At 39.1% G+C, this 19,134-nt stretch overlaps 1 protein-coding gene across 1 annotated transcript in view; it reads left to right on the forward strand.

Annotated features, from left to right (window-relative positions):
• The window catches only part of LOC106526298 (hippocalcin-like protein 4), a 28,934-nt gene extending 19,593 nt beyond the window's left edge, over positions 1 to 9,341 (forward strand). Inside the window, exons 2-4 of the mRNA XM_014020879.1 lie at positions 6,450 to 6,626; positions 8,829 to 9,044; positions 9,131 to 9,341. Of these exons, the coding sequence (XP_013876333.1) occupies positions 6,465 to 6,626; positions 8,829 to 9,044; positions 9,131 to 9,328 (576 nt within the window). The 5' untranslated portion in view covers positions 6,450 to 6,464 and the 3' untranslated portion in view covers positions 9,329 to 9,341. The remainder of the gene's footprint in view (positions 1 to 6,449; positions 6,627 to 8,828; positions 9,045 to 9,130) is intronic.
• The last annotated feature ends 9,793 nt before the right edge of the window (positions 9,342 to 19,134 follow it).

Consider the following 19,134-nt stretch of genomic DNA (forward strand, 5'->3'; position numbering starts at 1 on the left):
GGGGGACTCCGAGACGTTCCCAGACCAGAGGGGGTATATAATTCCCTCCAGCGAGTCCTGGATTTTCTCCAAAGTGCCAGACTTATTTTGAAAACATTTTAAAATCCATCCATCCATCCATCCATTTTCAAACCCGCATCTGAGACCACCTGCAACCGCGAAGCGCGAGTGGGGGCGGGGGTTTACAGTGCGCAACGGTGTGGCTTCTGAACAAATGAAACACAGTTGTTTATACTTTTAGCAGCTCTTTTTATCCCACAGCTGACCTGCTAAAAATGACAGATTTTCTTTTCTGGATCTCTGACAGGCGGATCTCTGACAGACAATCTCTGAACTCGTAAAGTTTTTATTTTTTTATTTTTCGCTGTCATTTGCCTTATATGGTGTTTTTGGGGTGGTAATTATGTTAATCTCTCGCGTGCACGAGCAGCTGGATACGAACAGGTGGAAAATTACGCAGCTCATATACGCACTTTTCCTGAAGATAGAAGAGTTTGTTGAATCTGACATGACATGTTCGTACGAACCCTTCATACAAACAAAAGTAAGAGAAATTTAGGATAAGAATACGAACATGTTCTTGCATGAGGCCCAATGTTCTGAGCTTCTCAGGATCCATAAAAGGTTCCCCAAGAATTCTTTTCTTTTGGCCACTCAGATCCAGGCAGTGGTCTAAGTAGTGCAAAGAGGTCTCTAATTCATTGCCACAGGCATCACACAGATCATTTTTATGGTGTCCCATCACCATTTTGTGGCAGTTGAGCAGGTTGTGCCCTGTTACTAGTGCAATTAGTGTAGTTAAAGTTTTCATTGTCTGGGCAACGAGAGCTTCCCCAAACCTAAAATTTGGGCCATTTATCAGTTCCCGTGCCTGTCTACTGTCAGCTTCCAACAGCTGATTGAGTGTTGACGTCTAATCCAAGCAGGCAAATGTGACAGGGGAGGGTGGTGGCAGTGGGTGCAAAGCTGAGCAGGTACAGTTGGAGGATGAGGGGTTGGCATTGCCTTACAGATCAGTTCTGAGATGTAAAATTAGTTTGAAGCTGAATTTTAAAAAAATTGTGAGATTTTCTGTGTACAATCTGTATACATACAAAATGGTGTACAAATTGTGTAATTTACTGACAATCTGTACAACCTGACATATTTGCTACTATCATGAATATCATGTAGGCTCTGTTTATGATCTGGTTACAATCATGGTTGAAGTCTGGGCTTGGTGTTACCAATTCTGATTCAAATTCCTGGTGATCAAACCATGGTGTCATGTTTGATCCAAGACCCCAGTTCACTGCCACCAAGATGATAAACCACCACAGCCCTGCTGCTATGGAAGATTTTTGCATTCTCATCGTTACTATGGTAGGGACATATGCTTTGTCACACCTGATGGAAAACCCACTGTGTCTTTAATACCAACCTGAAGACTGCACTGAGACTCAACTCACTCAGTCAACTCAATTTCTTTCCGGCTGGTCTGACAAACACTGATACAGCAACACATATGAGTCCCACCGCACATGTACAACTCAAATTAGACTCAGTGTTTACTGTCAGTCTCAACAGCTTGATTGAATATACTCTAAGGCTCCTCCAGACCCAATAAAATGTCTTACTTTAGTGAACGTCAGTGCTTATCTGCCTGCCACTTTGTTTCTTGTTCCCTGATTCAATCTTCATCAGTATCACCTTTTCAGTCAGGATCTTCCTCGTCTGTTTATCTCCTTCAGAGCCTCAAAGTCAAATTAAATAATTGTCCTACTTGTAATTTTCCCAAACATACAACCCGTTTATTGTGTCTTAGTCAGACAATAATTTATTTATGTATCTGTGTATAAGACCACTGATTTGTTGCAGAACAAATACATCATTTTTTCTGCTGGTTAAAGCTGGTTTTATTTCTTGACATGAACAGAATATCAAAGACATACGTCATTGAACACAGCAGTAGAATGATGTCAAGCCAATTGGTGACTTTGGTGGGTGGAGCAGCCAGTCAGGGGATCTACTTCTATTTTATAAAAATAAAGCCCATTTTATAGCTCCATCTTACAGGTTTCTCATTTAATGACACCTTTTCCACTACATTTATGTTGTTTTTTACATTAAAAATAGTGTTTTAAAGTTTTTATGAAGTATGAAAACCTGGGATTTATTGATTAATTCCTATCTTGTCTTCTTTGAAAACAGTTTAGAAGTACTTACTCCACAACAAACAGCAGGTTAAAGTTTCATCTCTTACAAATGGAGGCCAAGTGAGGCAGCTGTGGAGCAGTGGTAGGGCAGCTGTCTTGGGAACGGAAAGTCAAGGGTTTAATTCCATGCCATGCCAGGTGCACCTGAACAAGACACCTATTCCCTAACTGCTCCCTGGGCCTTTTCCACAGCTGCCTGTTGCTCCACCTGTGTGTATCCCATGAGTGATGAGTCAAATGCAGGGCACAAATTCTGACATTGTATAGGAACATACAATGATAATGTCACTTCTTAACATTTACAATGTTTAACTTTACATTTATGGACCTTCATTTTTCAATACAGCGGGTAAAACACGCTTACTGAAATTTATCTAATACTTTGTACAAAAGCCTTTGTTGTCAATGACGGCTTAAAGACGTCTCCTGTATGGAGAAACTAGTCGCATGCATTGCTCAGGTGTGATTTTGGCCCATTCTTCCACACAAACAGTCTTCAAATCTTGAAGGTTTCGTGGACCTCTTCTATGAACTCTGATCTTTAGTTCTTTCCATAGATTTTCTATTGGATTCAAGTCAGTTTATTGACTGGGCCATTCCAGCAGCTTTAGTTTCTTTCTCTGAAACCAACTGAGAGTTTCCTTGACTTTGTGTTTGGGCTCATTGTCTTGCTGAAATGCCCAGCCACGTTTCATCTTTATCATCCTGGTAGATGGAAGCAGATTTTTATCAAGAATGTCAATGTACATTTTTTTCCACTCATCCTTCCTTCAATTATTTGAAGTTTGCCAGTACCATATGCTGAAAAACAGCCCCACATCATGATGTTCCCACCTCCAAACTTCACTGTTGGTATGGTGTTTTTGGGCTGATGTGCAGTGCCATTTGACCTCCAAACAKGATGTGTATTCTGGCATCCAAACAGTTCAGTTTTGGTCTCATCTGACCAGACTATATTCTCCCAGTATTTCACAGGCTTGTCTAAATGTTGTGCAGCAAACTTTAAAGGAGCTTCAACATGCTGTTTCTTCAGCAGTGGAGTCCTGCATGGTGAGTGTGCCTACAGGCCATGGCGGTTGAGTGCAATACTTATTGTTTTCTTTGAAACAATCGTACCTGCTAATTCGATGTCTGTCTGAAGCTCTCCATAAGTGGTCCTTGGCTCTTGGACAACTCTTCTGATAATTCTTTTCACTCCTCTGTCAGAAATCTTGTGAGGACCACCTGGTCGTGGTCAGTTTATGGTGAAATGATGTTCTTTCCACTTCCAAATTATGACCCCAACAGTGCTCACTGGAACCTTCAGAAGTTTAGAAATTCTTCTGTAACTGATGCCATCATTATTCTTTGCAACAATAAGGTTGCGAAGGTCTTGAGAGAGCTCTTTACTTTTACCCATCATCAGATGGTTCTTGTGTGATACCTGGTCATCATTTGGGACTGAACCAGCTGATATTAATTTGCATTGACAAGGGGCAGACTTGCTTTCTAATTACTGAGAGAGTTCAGCTGGTGTCTTGGCTTTCCATGCCTTTTTACACCTACCTTTCTTCATGTGTTCAATACTTTTTCCCTGTGCCATTCCACATTATTACAAATAACTTCATTTATGGACATTCATGGTTGATTTCTTTGTATGTATGGATCACTTGGGTTGTTACCAACATCTGGTGAAAATTTCATGTCATTAGCACCTCTAGKAATATATTTACTGAGAAAAATGTTGACGTGCTCAAAACTTATTTTACCCGCTGTATGTGGTGCGTCATTCAGAATGTCAATCATACTTAATAGGTTGGGAGTGATTGACTAAATGCTTTTTATTAGTAGTTTCTTGAATAAATCTTCTCCTTGGGACGATGGAGTTGAATGGTTGCACTTAATCCCCTACCACACAAAGTTCTCTCCTATTTTTTTCCTTTATTGCTTTTCTTTTGAGTCTATGTGCCCCCTGTAGTGTTTTGCACCTCTGATAGGAATGCAGCATCCAAAATGATGGTACTGTTTGCAGTGATCTGGGGTTTAGTTGCTTCTATCCACATGACTCACAGACTATAAAACACGACAGGATGATAATTCAGCTGCAAAACTGCCCCCATGCTACTAGGATTTGTGAGTGTTTTGCTGTGCGCTGTCAGCTCTGTCCTGGTGTCAGAGTGGGAAAGCTGTCTGAGTCAGGGATGGCGTCATCAAGGCACTGCAGTGACCATGTAAAGTATGTGTGGTGATGGTGGGTAATGGAGCATTTTATTGGCCAACCTCTGCAGTGATGACATCAGAGCCCTTCCTAAAGCAACCAGAGTGTCGAGGTTAAAATAATACCACAAATGTGCTTTAAAGAACTTACTGAAGTAGTGGTTTATGGGGATTTACAGCTTTTGAGTTACATCACAACTTTTCCTAGCTGTTTTTTCACACGTGTATGTGTGATAGTGTTAGTCACATTATCTAAACATACTGGAATAATTAATAGTTAAGTTTTATACAGTTTTATATAAAAATAATGTGATTGTGAAAAGTCTCTTATTGGATAATAACTGTAATATTGGTTGGGTGGCTTACCTCTTTGTTAATGTCAGAAAAATGTACATTTCTGGAACAAAAATACCTTTGCTCAGTAATTTGGGATGACCTTTTTTCTTATTTCTATATGTCAATCAGTGAAATTAAAAGGCAGAAAAAATACTTGACAAATTGATACCAGGGTTTTTATTAATGACTGACGATTCTTCAGTAGTATGACCAGTGTCCATTTTACAGGTTTTTTTCATTTACATTGGCTTTAGAAAGTATTCAGACCTTCTTCATTTTGGTCAAAGGAACTGCCTGCACAGCTAGAAGGCTTGTTGCAAATCACATATCTAAAGTAGTAGGCTACAAATGTGATTTTTTTTAACTGAAGTTTCTTAAGCGCTCTGAAGCCTCCATATGTCTCAATTGGAAGAACTTTGGCACAACCCGTGCTCCTCTAAAAGCTGGTCACGCAGCCGCATTGAGCAACCAAGAGAGAACAGCCTTGATTCAGTGACTGACTGTTGGCAAGTAGTTTACAAAAGACAAATCCCCAAACTGTCCTGAAATGACCCAGAATATGTGCATATAGAAATAAGCTGCATCACCCCACCTGTCGTAAACATTCACTTTAATGAGACTGCGACTGATAATTCACATTTTCCTCGCAATTTTCAGCTGCCATCTAACCTCCAACAGACGGCTCAATGGGATACCGGCTTTAGTGTCCAAGAACTTAATGATCACTCTGAATGAGCACCAGAGATCCTGAAGGGACTGAATTCAAGAAATACAATGTGAGTGACTGTGGATAGCTCTGCATGTCCAAGAATGGCCCAGCCAGAAATTTGATTTATGGTGAATCTTATCAAACATCTCTGGAGATATGAATATCCATATTCAAAAATAGTGATCTTTTTATAGGTGTTTTATGGCCATTTTGACCCAGCCGAAGTGTTACACATGCTCCCAGCTGCCCGGCGTTCATCCAACTGAACCGTTATGGCTTCTTCGAACCCTACCCCAAATAGACAATTGAACCAATCACATCTTTCACAAACTCCTCTCACATCCAGGACCCTCCCACCTAATGACGGCTGTGACTCTTTTGAGTTTAAGGTATCTGGTAAAGGACATACGTATCAGTTTTAAAATAACGCAACTGTGGTTTTCTCTTCTTTGACAACAATCCTTTTCTTTCACCAAGCACTGATTTGATCCAAGACTTTCTGCTGCATGTGTGACCATTGCTTTTTACGCTGCTTTAGCAGATCAAACCAAATTTAGTAGCGACAGTCTTCAGTGAAGTTTGTTCCATTTGTGGCAGAGAGAGTGCAACCTTGTAAGAATGTCAATGTGAGTGAGTGCGGAAAATTCCCTACAAGTGTGAATGAAAAACAAAGATGGTAAAGAATATCTGAAAATTTCAATTATTTGAACCTGGTGTTAGTGATGGGCATACAGTGGTATAAAACTACATTCTGATTGGATCTGTAATTCCCCTTTAATAATGCTACAAATGCACCTGTAAACTGTAGTGCCAAATATTTTGACACATCTAGAAAAAATATTGCCAATTTTCTTCTCACGCATCTGTTTGCAACTAATTATTTGCACATCCTCAAGAGACTTGAGCAGTTCAATGCCACAGGTGCACTTCTGTTGTTGTTTGTCTATAGCACCTCCTCACCTTTTTTTTTTGTTCTCATCCAGCTTCCTTTTCCTCTCCGTCTCTCCTCGCAGAGCGGTTGCAGAGTCATGGGGAAACACAACAGCAAGCTGGCCCCGGAGGTCCTGGACGACCTGACCAAAAACACTGAGTTCAACGAGGCAGAACTCAAGCAGTGGTACAAAGGTTTCCTGAAAGATTGTCCTTCTGGTATTCTTAACCTGGAGGAGTTCCAGCAGCTCTATGTCAAGGTGAGAGAGCAGGTGTGATGCAACAAGCTGTGGAGGGGAGAGATGGACTAGAAGCATCTTTTAAAAATATATTGTCAAAATTTTTTTCATTACTGTCTTTTTTTAAAACATAAAACAGAATAGCATCTAAAGATGCATGTTATGAAATGAAAGTTCCACTTATTTATTTATCTAACTAGATAAATCCCACTGAGATTATGAATCTCTTTCAAGGGAGGCCTGAGCCTGAAGGCAGCCTAACATGCATGTTTTTATTGTGGGAGGAAAACATGTTCCCGAGTCTGTTTTTTACTGTTGCTGTTCACTTAGGTGGACTAATCAGTGACTAAAGCTGACCCACATTGATTTGTTTATGGAAGGCATCCAGTTTGTCTTTTTAAAAAAGCTGCCCTCTAGCAGCTTATCATAATACATAGAGTCATGCATTTGTGAGTTTGTGATTTTTTTATGCATTTTGTTTTCTTTGTTTTATAATTTTGTTAGTTTCTGTTTTGTCCTCAATTTTTAAAATTATTTCCATTTTTTAAAATTTTCTAAATTCCACATTCTATCATGCAAGTGCATTATTTTCTACCTAAAAAGTAGTAAATTCAGAAAATTTTAGAAAATTAGTAATTAGTAATACAGATTTTAAATTGTAACTAGAAGCACTCGGAGAGTGCAAACCTCTGCCAAGACTATTTCCCCCATCCTGTAAGAGTAAATGCGCAAAAGCAGAGATGGAAACACATTTGCCTAATAAGTCCTGACGTAGCAAACATTTAAGCAGGCAGTATGCACAGGATTTGTTCCAATGTGAAAAAAAAAAGTCAGACTTATCACCCGACGTTATTCATCGTCAAACTGATGTCAGATTAAGTTCCTAAGTTTTCATCAGTCACATTTTACCGTGTAAAATGTCTGTTTTATCCCCTTGTATGAGTTTTTAATGGTTTGACTCTCTTTATAAAGTGCTTCCTGGCTCCCCCCGTCTCCAATCTTTGAGGCCCGGCAGCTCTCTGCAAGCCTAGTAGCGAGAAACTGTTTTGATTGGTTGTTTCGGAAACATGGTGTGTTTGAAGAAATGGGAAAAATGTGTTTCATGGTGCAGTCATGCACTTCCTGGTCACAAAACGTTCTGTAAATGTGCATTTTATGGCGAAAATTATTCATCATTAAATGTGGTTTTAACATTACTTTTATAAAGTTTGAAGTCCGTGCTGTCCAATCCAGCTCACTGTTTTTTACAGAAGCCCTGTGAAAGCATCACAGCTTTGCCGATCTCAGAGTGTTGAAAGAAAAAAAATTCCTGTATCCTCATTGTGATCCAGAACATCACCAAAACTTAAAGGTTTGTTCCTTGGCCCACTACCCATGAGTGGTAAAAATCTCATGACAATCTGTCCACAAGTTTTTGAGTAATGTTGACCACAGACAGAACGACAGAATGACAGACATACGTGACCGAAAACATTACCTCACCCTTGGCTGAGGTAATTATAGATGATGCAATCCCATGAGCCTACTTGATGTGTTTTGCAGAATGCTGCAGTTAAACAACTGCACTATTTAAGTTTTTAAAGTAGTGGTGGTAAAGTCGGTTACATCGGTGGACCAAAATTCAAAATGTGGTTCTTGCTATGGGTCGATCTCTGTCAACATTTATTGAAAAAATATAGGTTGCAAATGCTATCTAACAAATTATTCTTATAAATACAATTTTTTTCAAAGTGTCTTATGTAGCGTTTAGAACATACCCTAACAGAAAAATATATTTTTTTGGCGATACACTCTACTCACAACTATTTCATTGACTGTTTCTTAGAGATGCATTTTATCATAGTCCAACAAGTCAGTAAAAACCTATAAAATCCATGTATTCATTTATACATAAAGGACTGCTGTCGAGAAAGGACTGCACTAAAGACACAAAGAGAAACGATAAAACTATTTTACATTTAAAATATTATATTTGGGGCTGGATAAAATGTTAATGAAGGCCAGATTTGGCCCATTGGCCTTGAGTTTGACACATGCACTCAAAAGCTTTTATCTCTAATTTCAGAAAGTAAATTCAGGGATAAAGATAATTTTAATAAAAACAAAGCAAAGACTTTTATTAAACTATGTTTGTGTTTTATTTTATTTTGTTCAAAGGGTTAAAATTAAGGTCCGGTTTTCATCACTAATAACTGTACATCCCTGATGTCACTTTGTTTTCAGTTTTTTCCCTATGGTGATGCCTCCAAGTTCGCTCAGCACGCATTTCGAACGTTCGACAAGAACGGCGACGGGACCATTGACTTCAGGGAGTTCATCTGTGCCCTGTCCATCACCTCCAGGGGCAGCTTCGAGCAGAAACTCAACTGGGCCTTCAACATGTACGATCTGGATGGAGATGGGAAAATCACACGCGTGGAGATGCTGGAGATCATTGAGGTAGGTGTGTGTTCGTTCGGAAAGAAACGCGCTTCAACCGTTTTAACAGAATCACCTGAAAATGGCTGTCTTTACTTGTGCTGCAGGCCATCTACAAGATGGTCGGCACAGTGATCATGATGCGTATGAACGAGGATGGGCTGACCCCTCAGCAGCGCGTCGATAAGATCTTCTCCAAGATGGACAAGGACCACAACGATGAAATCACCCTGGAGGAGTTTAAAGAGGCTGCCAAGTCTGACCCTTCCATTGTCTTACTGCTGCAGTGTGACATGCAGAAGTAGGGGGGGAGAGAGGGGAAATGGGGGAGGTGGGGAACCAGGGGCGGGGTAGGAGAGCTGAACTGAAACTAGGAAAGGGAGGAGGCTGAGAGAACAGCAAAGTGGGATAAGAAAGGGAGGACTGCAGCTAGTTGGAGGAGGAGAGATGCACTGATGAATAGAAATAAGCTAGGTTTTGTAATGCTTGATTGATGCGCCTTTTTTGTTGTTTTTAATAAGCCATCCAACTGAATGGCTGCTTTAACCACCTGTCAAATTTAACTGGATGGTCTGTGAAAAGTGTCTGACCCAGATCACAGGAATGTAGGATTTAAGGGCTGCAAGGTGACAAAAGTGTGAAAATTAGCTGTTTACTGTGATAATCACTGATATTTTTAAGTAATTAGGGGTGCATTGATTGCTGTTTTCTGGACGATCACTGATTACCAATCTTTAAAAAGGCTGATTCCGATTTTGGCCAATTCCATTTTTTTTAAACTGACACTGTCAGGTGTTATTAGGTCACAATACACCTTTAATTTTCCAAACTTATTTTATTGAAAAACACTAAACAACATCCTTGAAACAATACAAACTTGTTTTAACTGGACATTAGGTATTGCTCACAGCAGAACAACAGGGGACAGTGGCTGATTTTTAGACTTGTGTGGAGGTAGATGAGAAGTCGATCTTTTCCACCAATCTTATCTATCGGCTGATCTCCCAAAATTAAGGAAATTGGTGCAGATAAATCACTTGGTCTATTTATTGTGCATCCCTAATAGGATTTCAGAGTGAATTCTACTTCCAGTACATCTTTTTAAAGGAGGAATGGCATTAAACAAACTAAAGGCCACTTGTTTGGCCTTTATGGCTCATCAAGATTATCAGAAAATATAGTTACAGAGAAGCCACGTAAGCCTTACCCCACATGGGCCGTAGGCCGCCAGTGTAGGCTGCAAAAAACAGCAGTGAAATGAGACGGTTTAGTCCACAGATGACGTATGTTTGCATGGTCACGCACTGCCCCATTACCATGGTGTTATGTCACATGCCTTCTGTTGTCTTTTAATGGTATAACTTCACAAACTTCAATATTGTAAAAAAAATAAAAACACATTAGACAGGTTTATCTCCAGTATCAGTGCTTGTAATTGCATTTTGCTCAATATGGGAAAAATGATAAAAGGCCTGAACTCACATAGGGCTTTATCAAGTCTCCACAGACTCCAAAGCTCTTTACACTTCAATCATTCATCCATTCACACACACACATTTACACACTGATGGTGGTAAACTACATTGTAGCCACTGCTGCCCTGGGACATTCTGACAGAGGTGAGGCTGCCACCAAACCCTCTGACCACCTCCAAACTTTATATTTTAAACCAAAACAAACTGCCGTCTTGTTTTTTTCCTGTTTAGTTTGCTGACAGAGCAATCAATTCTGGAATATCATTGGCCATGTAGGATACTCAGGTGTAGCCTACATTTTTGGGATTTTGTCGGCCGCATGAGTAGGCGCCTACGAATTGGGACAGCCTGTGACGTAGTGGTGTAAGTGGCCAACAAATATGCCCTACGTTGGCTGCAACCCCTGAATTGAGACACAGCTGATATTATTAACTATTTTATGTATGTGGGTTTGGTCAGTTGGAATAGAATACACTACCTGATACCTCACCTATCTAGATCACACAGTCGCTCTTCTCTGACTACATCCATTGACTCTTCCAGACAAATTCACAAGCAGAAGCTTTCTGTTGTAGATCACGGCTCATGTCCACTGGCTTTACCCTCCAAGCACCAAACAGGCAGTTGATGAAAAGTCTCAGACGGCTGCCTTCCTCCAGCAGCATGGTGAGGCATACTGATGTGCTGCCTGTGACTTCTAGCTGTGCCTAAAGCTGGGATAACTGAATCAATATTCAGTCAAAATGATAACAAAGGACTTATAATCAGGTAAAAGTCTTTATTTCATATTAAGTCTAAGCTGTGTTCAGCTGGTGATCATGCTCTCCTCTTAGCTCACTTTTTGACTCGTGACAACTGACAGCTTCTGAAGCTTGATAGCTGTTTTACATAATTACACCTTAGCACCAAAAGCAAATGCTTAAAGAGAAGTGATTTTTTTTCTCCATCTCATGCCTAATGAATTGCTTTTGAAGGTAGAAAATTGCACTTGTCAAGCATGTTAAAAAGTTTTGTGCTTCTGAGTATTTGAAAGAGTACAACAAAATTGGAAGAAAAATTTAACGTACATAAATGACAACTGGTACAAGAGTGTTACAGCCCAGAATCTACGTAAATACCAGTCTATTAGTGGTACATCCTAAACTTACCAGAAAGTCCACCATCTTAGATCAAATTTATTATTATTTATTATTTTTGACTAACTCGTCATACACACGGCTGAATAAATGTGAAAAAAATTAGTTTTAATTACAGAATGTGGGCATGGTTAAACCTCAAAATTTGACATAAATTGTTACAACTTTCAAATAAATCACCTGACCTGCACCAGACTGCACATTTAATTGCAGTCAAACCTTCACATTTTCATGTCAAAATTCTACCATAACCTCATAACCATTTTACTCATATTATGTCTCTACAAAGCTAACATGTACAATCATCTGTGGAGACTAAGCAGCGCCAATCACATTCATACACTGATGGGACACACATCAGAGGCATTAGGGGTTAAAGTATCTTGCCCAAGGACACAACAACTGAGACAGCTGGACAGGTATCGAACCAGCGGCCTTCTGGTTCCAGGACAACTCCACTAACCACTCTGCCACAGCCACCCCATGGCTTGGTGAATTTGATAGTTCCCCATTGCTTTAAACGTTAATCTAAATACCACATATTTCTTTTAAGAGGCTATAAATGTTGGATTTCTGGACTCATTTTCTCAAACCAAGTGGGCGTGACAATAGATCAACAACACCTCCTAGAAAACCAAAGAAAATTAGACACCACCCTCTGCCTTTATTTAGGTTTGTGAAAATTTGTACACTCGTAACCTTTCAAGACTTCCAGAAAGCCTCTGAAGTCATAGTTTAAATCCAAACCATTTTGGATTAAAAGGCTGCTTTGTAAAGTTTATATTTAACCTATTACCCCCTAAAAGTTGAAAGTCACTCAGTTTAATCTTAAGACATCCACAAGGTTATCAAAAGTTCAAGTCTCCGTCAAGTTATGTTGCCCTAACTTGACCTCACATTTTGATCACATTTGAAAGACTTTATATATCGGACTTGCATGTATTGCCTTAAATACAATATTCTGTAGTATTTCCTCACCAAATGTTAGCCACTAAAAAGGAAGTATCTCCAAATCCCTAAAGCACTGTTCAATCGGACTCAAATTACTCATGTTTAATATGTACCTGCATGTCAGAATAATGGCTCCTGAATACCATTATCCAGTGTCTACAAACACGTCCCACTAGCACTAATGTGTGAAATTATATAAAAGCAGGTCCTAAAAATGATTAAAAATAAATTTGACTGCCTTTCTTGCTGAACAGGATTGTTGGTAGTCTTCCGATGATACATTGTTCACACCAATCCTTGACCACCTAACAGGAAGTGGCTCTACCGCAAGTTATCGTCTAACCTGACCCAAATTCATCATGCTTGATGTGTCTTGACCTGAACGCACTTCAGCGTCATAAGCATTGTGCATAGACATGTTCCACGTGCATCCTGATGTGAAGGCATGGAGACAATACCCATGTTTCTTTATTGTAACACAGACCAAAGCACAGCTGAGGTGAAAGGGTCATTCATTTCTGCATGACATGTTTATTAGACTTTAGTTATCATCTTTTAGACTTTTAGTAATTGTAGTAAAAAAATTACACTACATGTGATGCATTTTTCCCATTCCATTCCAATCTAGAAATGTCATTAGTTTAGTTTTGTGTATTTATGTCCAAATTTTACCATCTGAAGATCTACATTTTTGTTTTGACAATGTGTCACTGTAAAAAGGACTTGAAAAATCCCATCAACATAAAACATGTTCTTTCTTTTGTAAAAAGCTTTTATTTAAGCAAGAGGACAAGCCACCAAAACATCCTGGAAGCTGGATAATCACGGCAGTAATTGCAGCTCTTATTACAGAATGATATTTCTAAGAAAGGCCAAACCTGCCTCCACAATTCGCTGTTTCACATGAAATAACCATCTCCTTTCTTCTTCTCCCTCCATTCAGCCGCCACCCTCTTTTTTTGTTTCCTTCCTCCCTAAATGTCAGACAGGAAGCGCTTTGATAATATGCAGAGGGAGAGGAACTTTGCTGAACTCAGCTCAGATCTAAAATCGATGAGAAATAGAGCAAAAGGCTAAAGAGGAAGTACAGGTGGTGTGTGAGGCTTAATGACAGCAGTTAACTGGAAGGTGTAATTACACCTGTGCATGAACGTGAGGTTTTAATTTAATATTTTTCTAAGTTCTTAGCAGCTAGGAAATATGTTGGAAAGATTGTCAAGATGACAGCAACAAAATAATTTGAGACAAAACAGAGCATTTAGCTTAGTATTAATAGATGTAACAAAACATTGTGATCCAGGATTTATTACTTGGAAGATAAACTGAGAAATTAGTAAGGATTTTACAATCTGTGGATTATACTACCCTGAACAACTGAGTGTAAAATCTAGAATGTACTTTATAATACATCTGTTTTAAAAACGCACATAGAAAACAGAAGGGAACCGATGGCTGACTCCTGTGGTATCCCAAATCTTAACTGACCTGCTGAAAAAGAGGTAGGGTTGTTTAGAATTACAAAATAATTCAGTTTTTAAAATATGAGCAAAATAAATTTAGAACCAAGTTGTCAATTTTGACTCAGGTGTTGATATGAAGCAGGAAGATGCTGCATCCGTGTCCTCTTCCTCTCTAAATAATTGTTATGTTACGTGCTAACTAACCCAGCCAGCTCCTGGCTTTCATTAAACTTTTACCGTGTTGTTCTGACAATTCTTTGTATCTTATAGCCCAATGTTTTTGTCACATTTGATACACATAAAATTTTGCAAATCATAAAACTTGTGATTGTGTCAAAACTATCACAGATATCAAAATGTCAGGTCAGGCATGTAAAGTCTAACATACATTGACGTCTTTAAACTTTGGGTAATGACTTGTTTTCCCCAAATCCCAATGTTGTTTATGAGGAAATTGCGATTTTTCTTTGCAAATTCTATCTGTAACAGCCAAACGCACCGCTACCATAAGTCCTAGCATTCAGCATTTTGATGTGTGCAGTCTGACTTTTCATCTGAGTCTTTTAGAGATGATAGTTTTTAAACAATATTGATTTCGACTAAACTAATTAAAAAATACCAGCCTCCTTTAGACCTATTCCTTTTAAGGAAAACAACTGTTTGTTTTTCAAGTTTATGAAAAGCTGAAACAAGAAAGCACCTTCCAGTTTAGCAATTCCATCCTGCTTTAGGAAATGAACACAACTGAAGTAGACGGTCGTACTTTAATATGTAAATCATTTGTCATTTTTGCACAAATCTTTCTTCTTTTGAGTGAAAATTGCTTTTCTCCTCCTCCACTAAATACACTCTCTCCCTAAGAATTGAGTCAGCCTCCTGGGTGTGTAATGTAATAAACCTACATGTACATTACGATACGACTTTAATCGTATTTATGAATATAAACAATACAATGTAAATGTTTTATTAGTGTGTGTGAGAATGTGTGTGTGACTGTGAGTAGTGGTGAAAGCTTAGCATGTGTGGCCTTGGTGAGGTTGTTCTGTGTTTTGTATTTGTATCATTTGTGTAACAAGAGACGCCTCACCTCAGTTTAGCTCGACTTTGTAAAAACGTGTGTAAATCTTCTTTTTGAAGCACTGAGTATTATTACCCTCCGTTATGTTTGCTTTGGTGATGTACCTTATGTACTGTCTTCGACAAGGAACAAGTTGTTTTGTTTGCTTACTGTCACAGTTCCACGAGTAATACTTGTATGTGGAGGTTTGAGCTGACAGGTCATTATCCAGCCTGAGACATGAGAGGAGAGCCGTCCTGTGTCACACTGTCACCCAGTGGATAGGAATAATATCACACCTGCAAACTACTAAACTGCAGGCCTGCAGATCAAAGTCAAACAGTACAGACTTTTTTGATGATCTTCCTGTCTTGTTTTAATCCAAACAATCTGACAATAGTGTGGAAATTTTACTTTGTATTCTCTTTGTTGGTTCCCAAGAGGCACAAAAGCAGACTTCCACTTTTGAAACAAGAAAAAATAATCTAATTAAGGTTCAAACCCAGAGATAAATTTGGCAAATTTAGAATTTTGGCAGTCTAAATTGAAGTCTTTTGTAGTAATTACAAAGCTTGATGGGTGGTCTGTGATGTTTCAGTGCCACAGGTTCACCAACAGCCAATTTGACGTCCTCAAAACCTTTGTCCCAGCCATGAGCACATCCACATCTGTCTCTTTTTCTTTATCCCTTTGTATAATCCAAAAACAGCAATTAGAAAATCAATGCCAATGCGCTGGTCTGTTTTTAATTTTTTATTTATTATTATTATTATTATTATTATTATTATTATTATTATTTGTAGGACTAAGACCTCGTCACAAATTTGTTACAGCCTATTCTCCTGTGGCAAGAAGCCATACAATCCAGTATCTGATTAGTCCCATTTAAAGTTCGAGAATCCCAAGTTAACACAATGCTGCAAATCACACCACATGAACCAAGCTTTAACTGAATTTGGTTCAAGATCCTAGTTTTGTACTTCCTCCAGTTTGGACTTTTGTTGCTTTGGTCCCCACTTACCCATATTTTTGTGAGTAGGAGAAAACAATCTGACTGCCATCGGTCTCTCTTACTCACCGTTACCCACCTTAGTTGTTGCCAGTGGGGATGATCTGATCTACTGGAGTATACTTTTGAAATAAAGGCATATATGTCTTTATGGGAAAGGCCCAGTCACACTGTAAGGGTTTAAACAACTTATGCTGATGCTTTTGCCCAACAAGCTGACATACTGTACACTGAAGATAGAATTTTTAAAAATCAACTGGAAGCCTCGTTTGGATGTAAACATACTGTAACACTAACAAGTTGAATGATAATCTATGACCAACTTATCTGTAACTTGTCCCTAACTTATTCAAGTGTATGACAACATTTTGACTCATGCTGAACTAATGCATAGCCTGTTGGAGTGTATTGTGATGAGAGTGGATGTCGCACTGCGACGTATAGCAACCGTGACTGAAAAAAATGGCTGGTGTAGCTGTAAATTTTAACTAAGTTACCAGCAATCTAATGTACGACGGCATAAGTCGTCATACGCCAGTGCCATCTAAAATTGTGCACAAAATTGACAAAATATGCCGACATATTGCTGATGAGGTAGGCATAAGTAACACATGTTACATGCGTGTACAAAATCAGCGGCATGACAACTTAAACCAGCGCATATAAGCATGTACTGCATACATTGCTTTACCTTTATCTACGTTAGCATGATGCTATACGTCACGCTTTGTAAGAAATGGTTACCACTAAGTATGTGGGGCTACGGTTTTGCTGTAGTACAAACTAACCATCAGTCTTTGGCATGTCTTTTGAAATACTCTATTCCAACAATAGTACAATCTAATATCAGACGTATTTTGACTTTGCAGACTTTGTGGGATTCACTTTGTGGCTGCTCAGATTAGATCTGCTCCATCGTTTGGGCGATGGTTTGACTCTAATTTCTGAGAAAATACCCCCAAAACCCAGATAAAATTAAGTTAGATCCTTACAACAATTATAGGCTTAGGCATTTGTTCTTGCATCTCTTAGACCCCCATGTGCTGAGCCCCCATCCCCCTCCCTGTTTGGACTCAGTCCATTATTAGTCACAGCCATGGGTAATCCTCTGATTTCACATTTGCCTGTATGAAGTAAAATGGTGTGATTGGAACAGATTGACTCACAAAGTGGCTTCACAATGTTTCCATCTTTGCTCTGCTGATTAGACACTGTCCATCGTAATTATCCTTCAGCCCCGCCCTCCATCCACACACACTCTATACCACTGCAGACACAAAAGATGTTTGTTTTCATTCCAATTGAAAATGACACAGAGAGAAGCCAGAGCAGGATTTTATGTGCCAAAGATGAGCTTGTGTCGCATTAGGAAATCCATGAAGTATTAAGATGGAATAGGTTAAATGATGCTGAATACATGTGCTGCAGTTCATCAGCGTTCAGCTCGTCAGCACGCTCGTTCCCTGAGCTGCTGGACATGAATATGAATAAAAACCATAGACGTGCCTCTTCTTCTTGAAAAGGTGAACATTTGTGCTCTGCTGTGCAATAAGAATCTGTTAAGCTTTCTCTATGATGTTCATGTAAATGTCTTATTTGTCCTGCTGGATTACTTTTGTGTTACTTTTTACTTTTGTTTTCAGTATTTCTAGAACAAAGGCGTTGTAATTATTTTTGTTACATAGAATAAATCATAAATGTCAAGAGAGACGAGTTCTTGTTGGTGCGTTTCCTCTAAAAACCTGTTCTCACACACCACACACAGCAGCGGCCAAGAGGATGAGTCATCATCCAGCGATGATGCCACTCTGCTGCAGTGATGTCACCAATCAGGCTGTTGTCATGGCAACCGGGCTGCGGCCACAAGGCGGGCTCCGAAAGCCTTTTCTCTGAGCGACACGTAAACACTGGGGTGAGGACGCGTGTGGAAATGGTTTTGACCTGTCAGATCTGTGGACTCTACGTCTGTCAGCTCGACACTGACGGGGAAATCAGAAAACAGCCGGAAAATGACAGAGTAATTTTGAATGGTGCCAAAGCTGAAACATAATCAGCTTTAGTAGTGCCACCGTGTTAACACTCTCACTCGCTGCAGATTAAAAAAGAAGCCTCAGACTAACAGCAACTGTTGTATTTCAAAGAAATTCTTCAAACAGCTGATTATTATGTGTCTAAAGTGTCAGGAGTTCTTTCAGCTGCTCTCTTCTTCAGGGGTCACCACAGCGAGCAAACTCGTACAAAATATTTAGCCATTGTTTTACGTCGGATGTCCTTTCAGATTCATCCTGGGCTCAAACCTGCAGACATGACCAGGCGACAAGAACCTTCACTTCAGTTTGTGGAGCAAATCTTTTAACTTAGCTTCAAAAAAATGTACTTAGCTCTACTATGTGACATCATCATATGTTGAACATTTTAGCAAATATGGTGAAAACTTGGCATTCTTTAAAGGAACTGACATATACACCTTTCATATGAGATTGTAAAACTTAAATCATCCTGAAGTGAGAGTAGATGGAGTGAAAAACTCATGCAGGAAATGTGATGATGTAATAGTGCTAAGCTGGAATGTGATCTTTTAGTCCTTTGACTTTGTGCTAGTGATGACTCTCAGCTAATGTCAAACAAAACTTTAACTCAATATCTGTAAAACAGATGAAGTTATAACTATTTTTATGTTGACTAGGAGAAGTTATGGCTCTTTTCTACTAGCACCTCTACAACACGGTTTGGGTGGTTTTCCATTACACTTCAGTAACAGCTCTAGAGGGTGGGTTCATTGTCGTATAAAGTACCACAAAGTGATACTTGAGTAAAAGTACTAGTATCTTACCAAAAACTTACTTTAGTAAAAGTTAAAGTCTTCTTTAGGAATATTACTTGAGTAAAAGTCTTAAAGTATCTGATATTTTTTGTACTTAAGTATTAAAAGTAAAAGTATTCATTTAAAATGAGTAGTTAGGTTTTCTGTAATGACATTTATTAGGGGGTGACCTCCTTAAAACTGCAGAAATGACTATATT

Source organism: Austrofundulus limnaeus, unplaced genomic scaffold (assembly GCF_001266775.1).
Source record: "Austrofundulus limnaeus strain Quisiro unplaced genomic scaffold, Austrofundulus_limnaeus-1.0 Scaffold270, whole genome shotgun sequence".
Classification (NCBI taxonomy): Eukaryota; Metazoa; Chordata; class Actinopteri; order Cyprinodontiformes; family Rivulidae; genus Austrofundulus; species Austrofundulus limnaeus.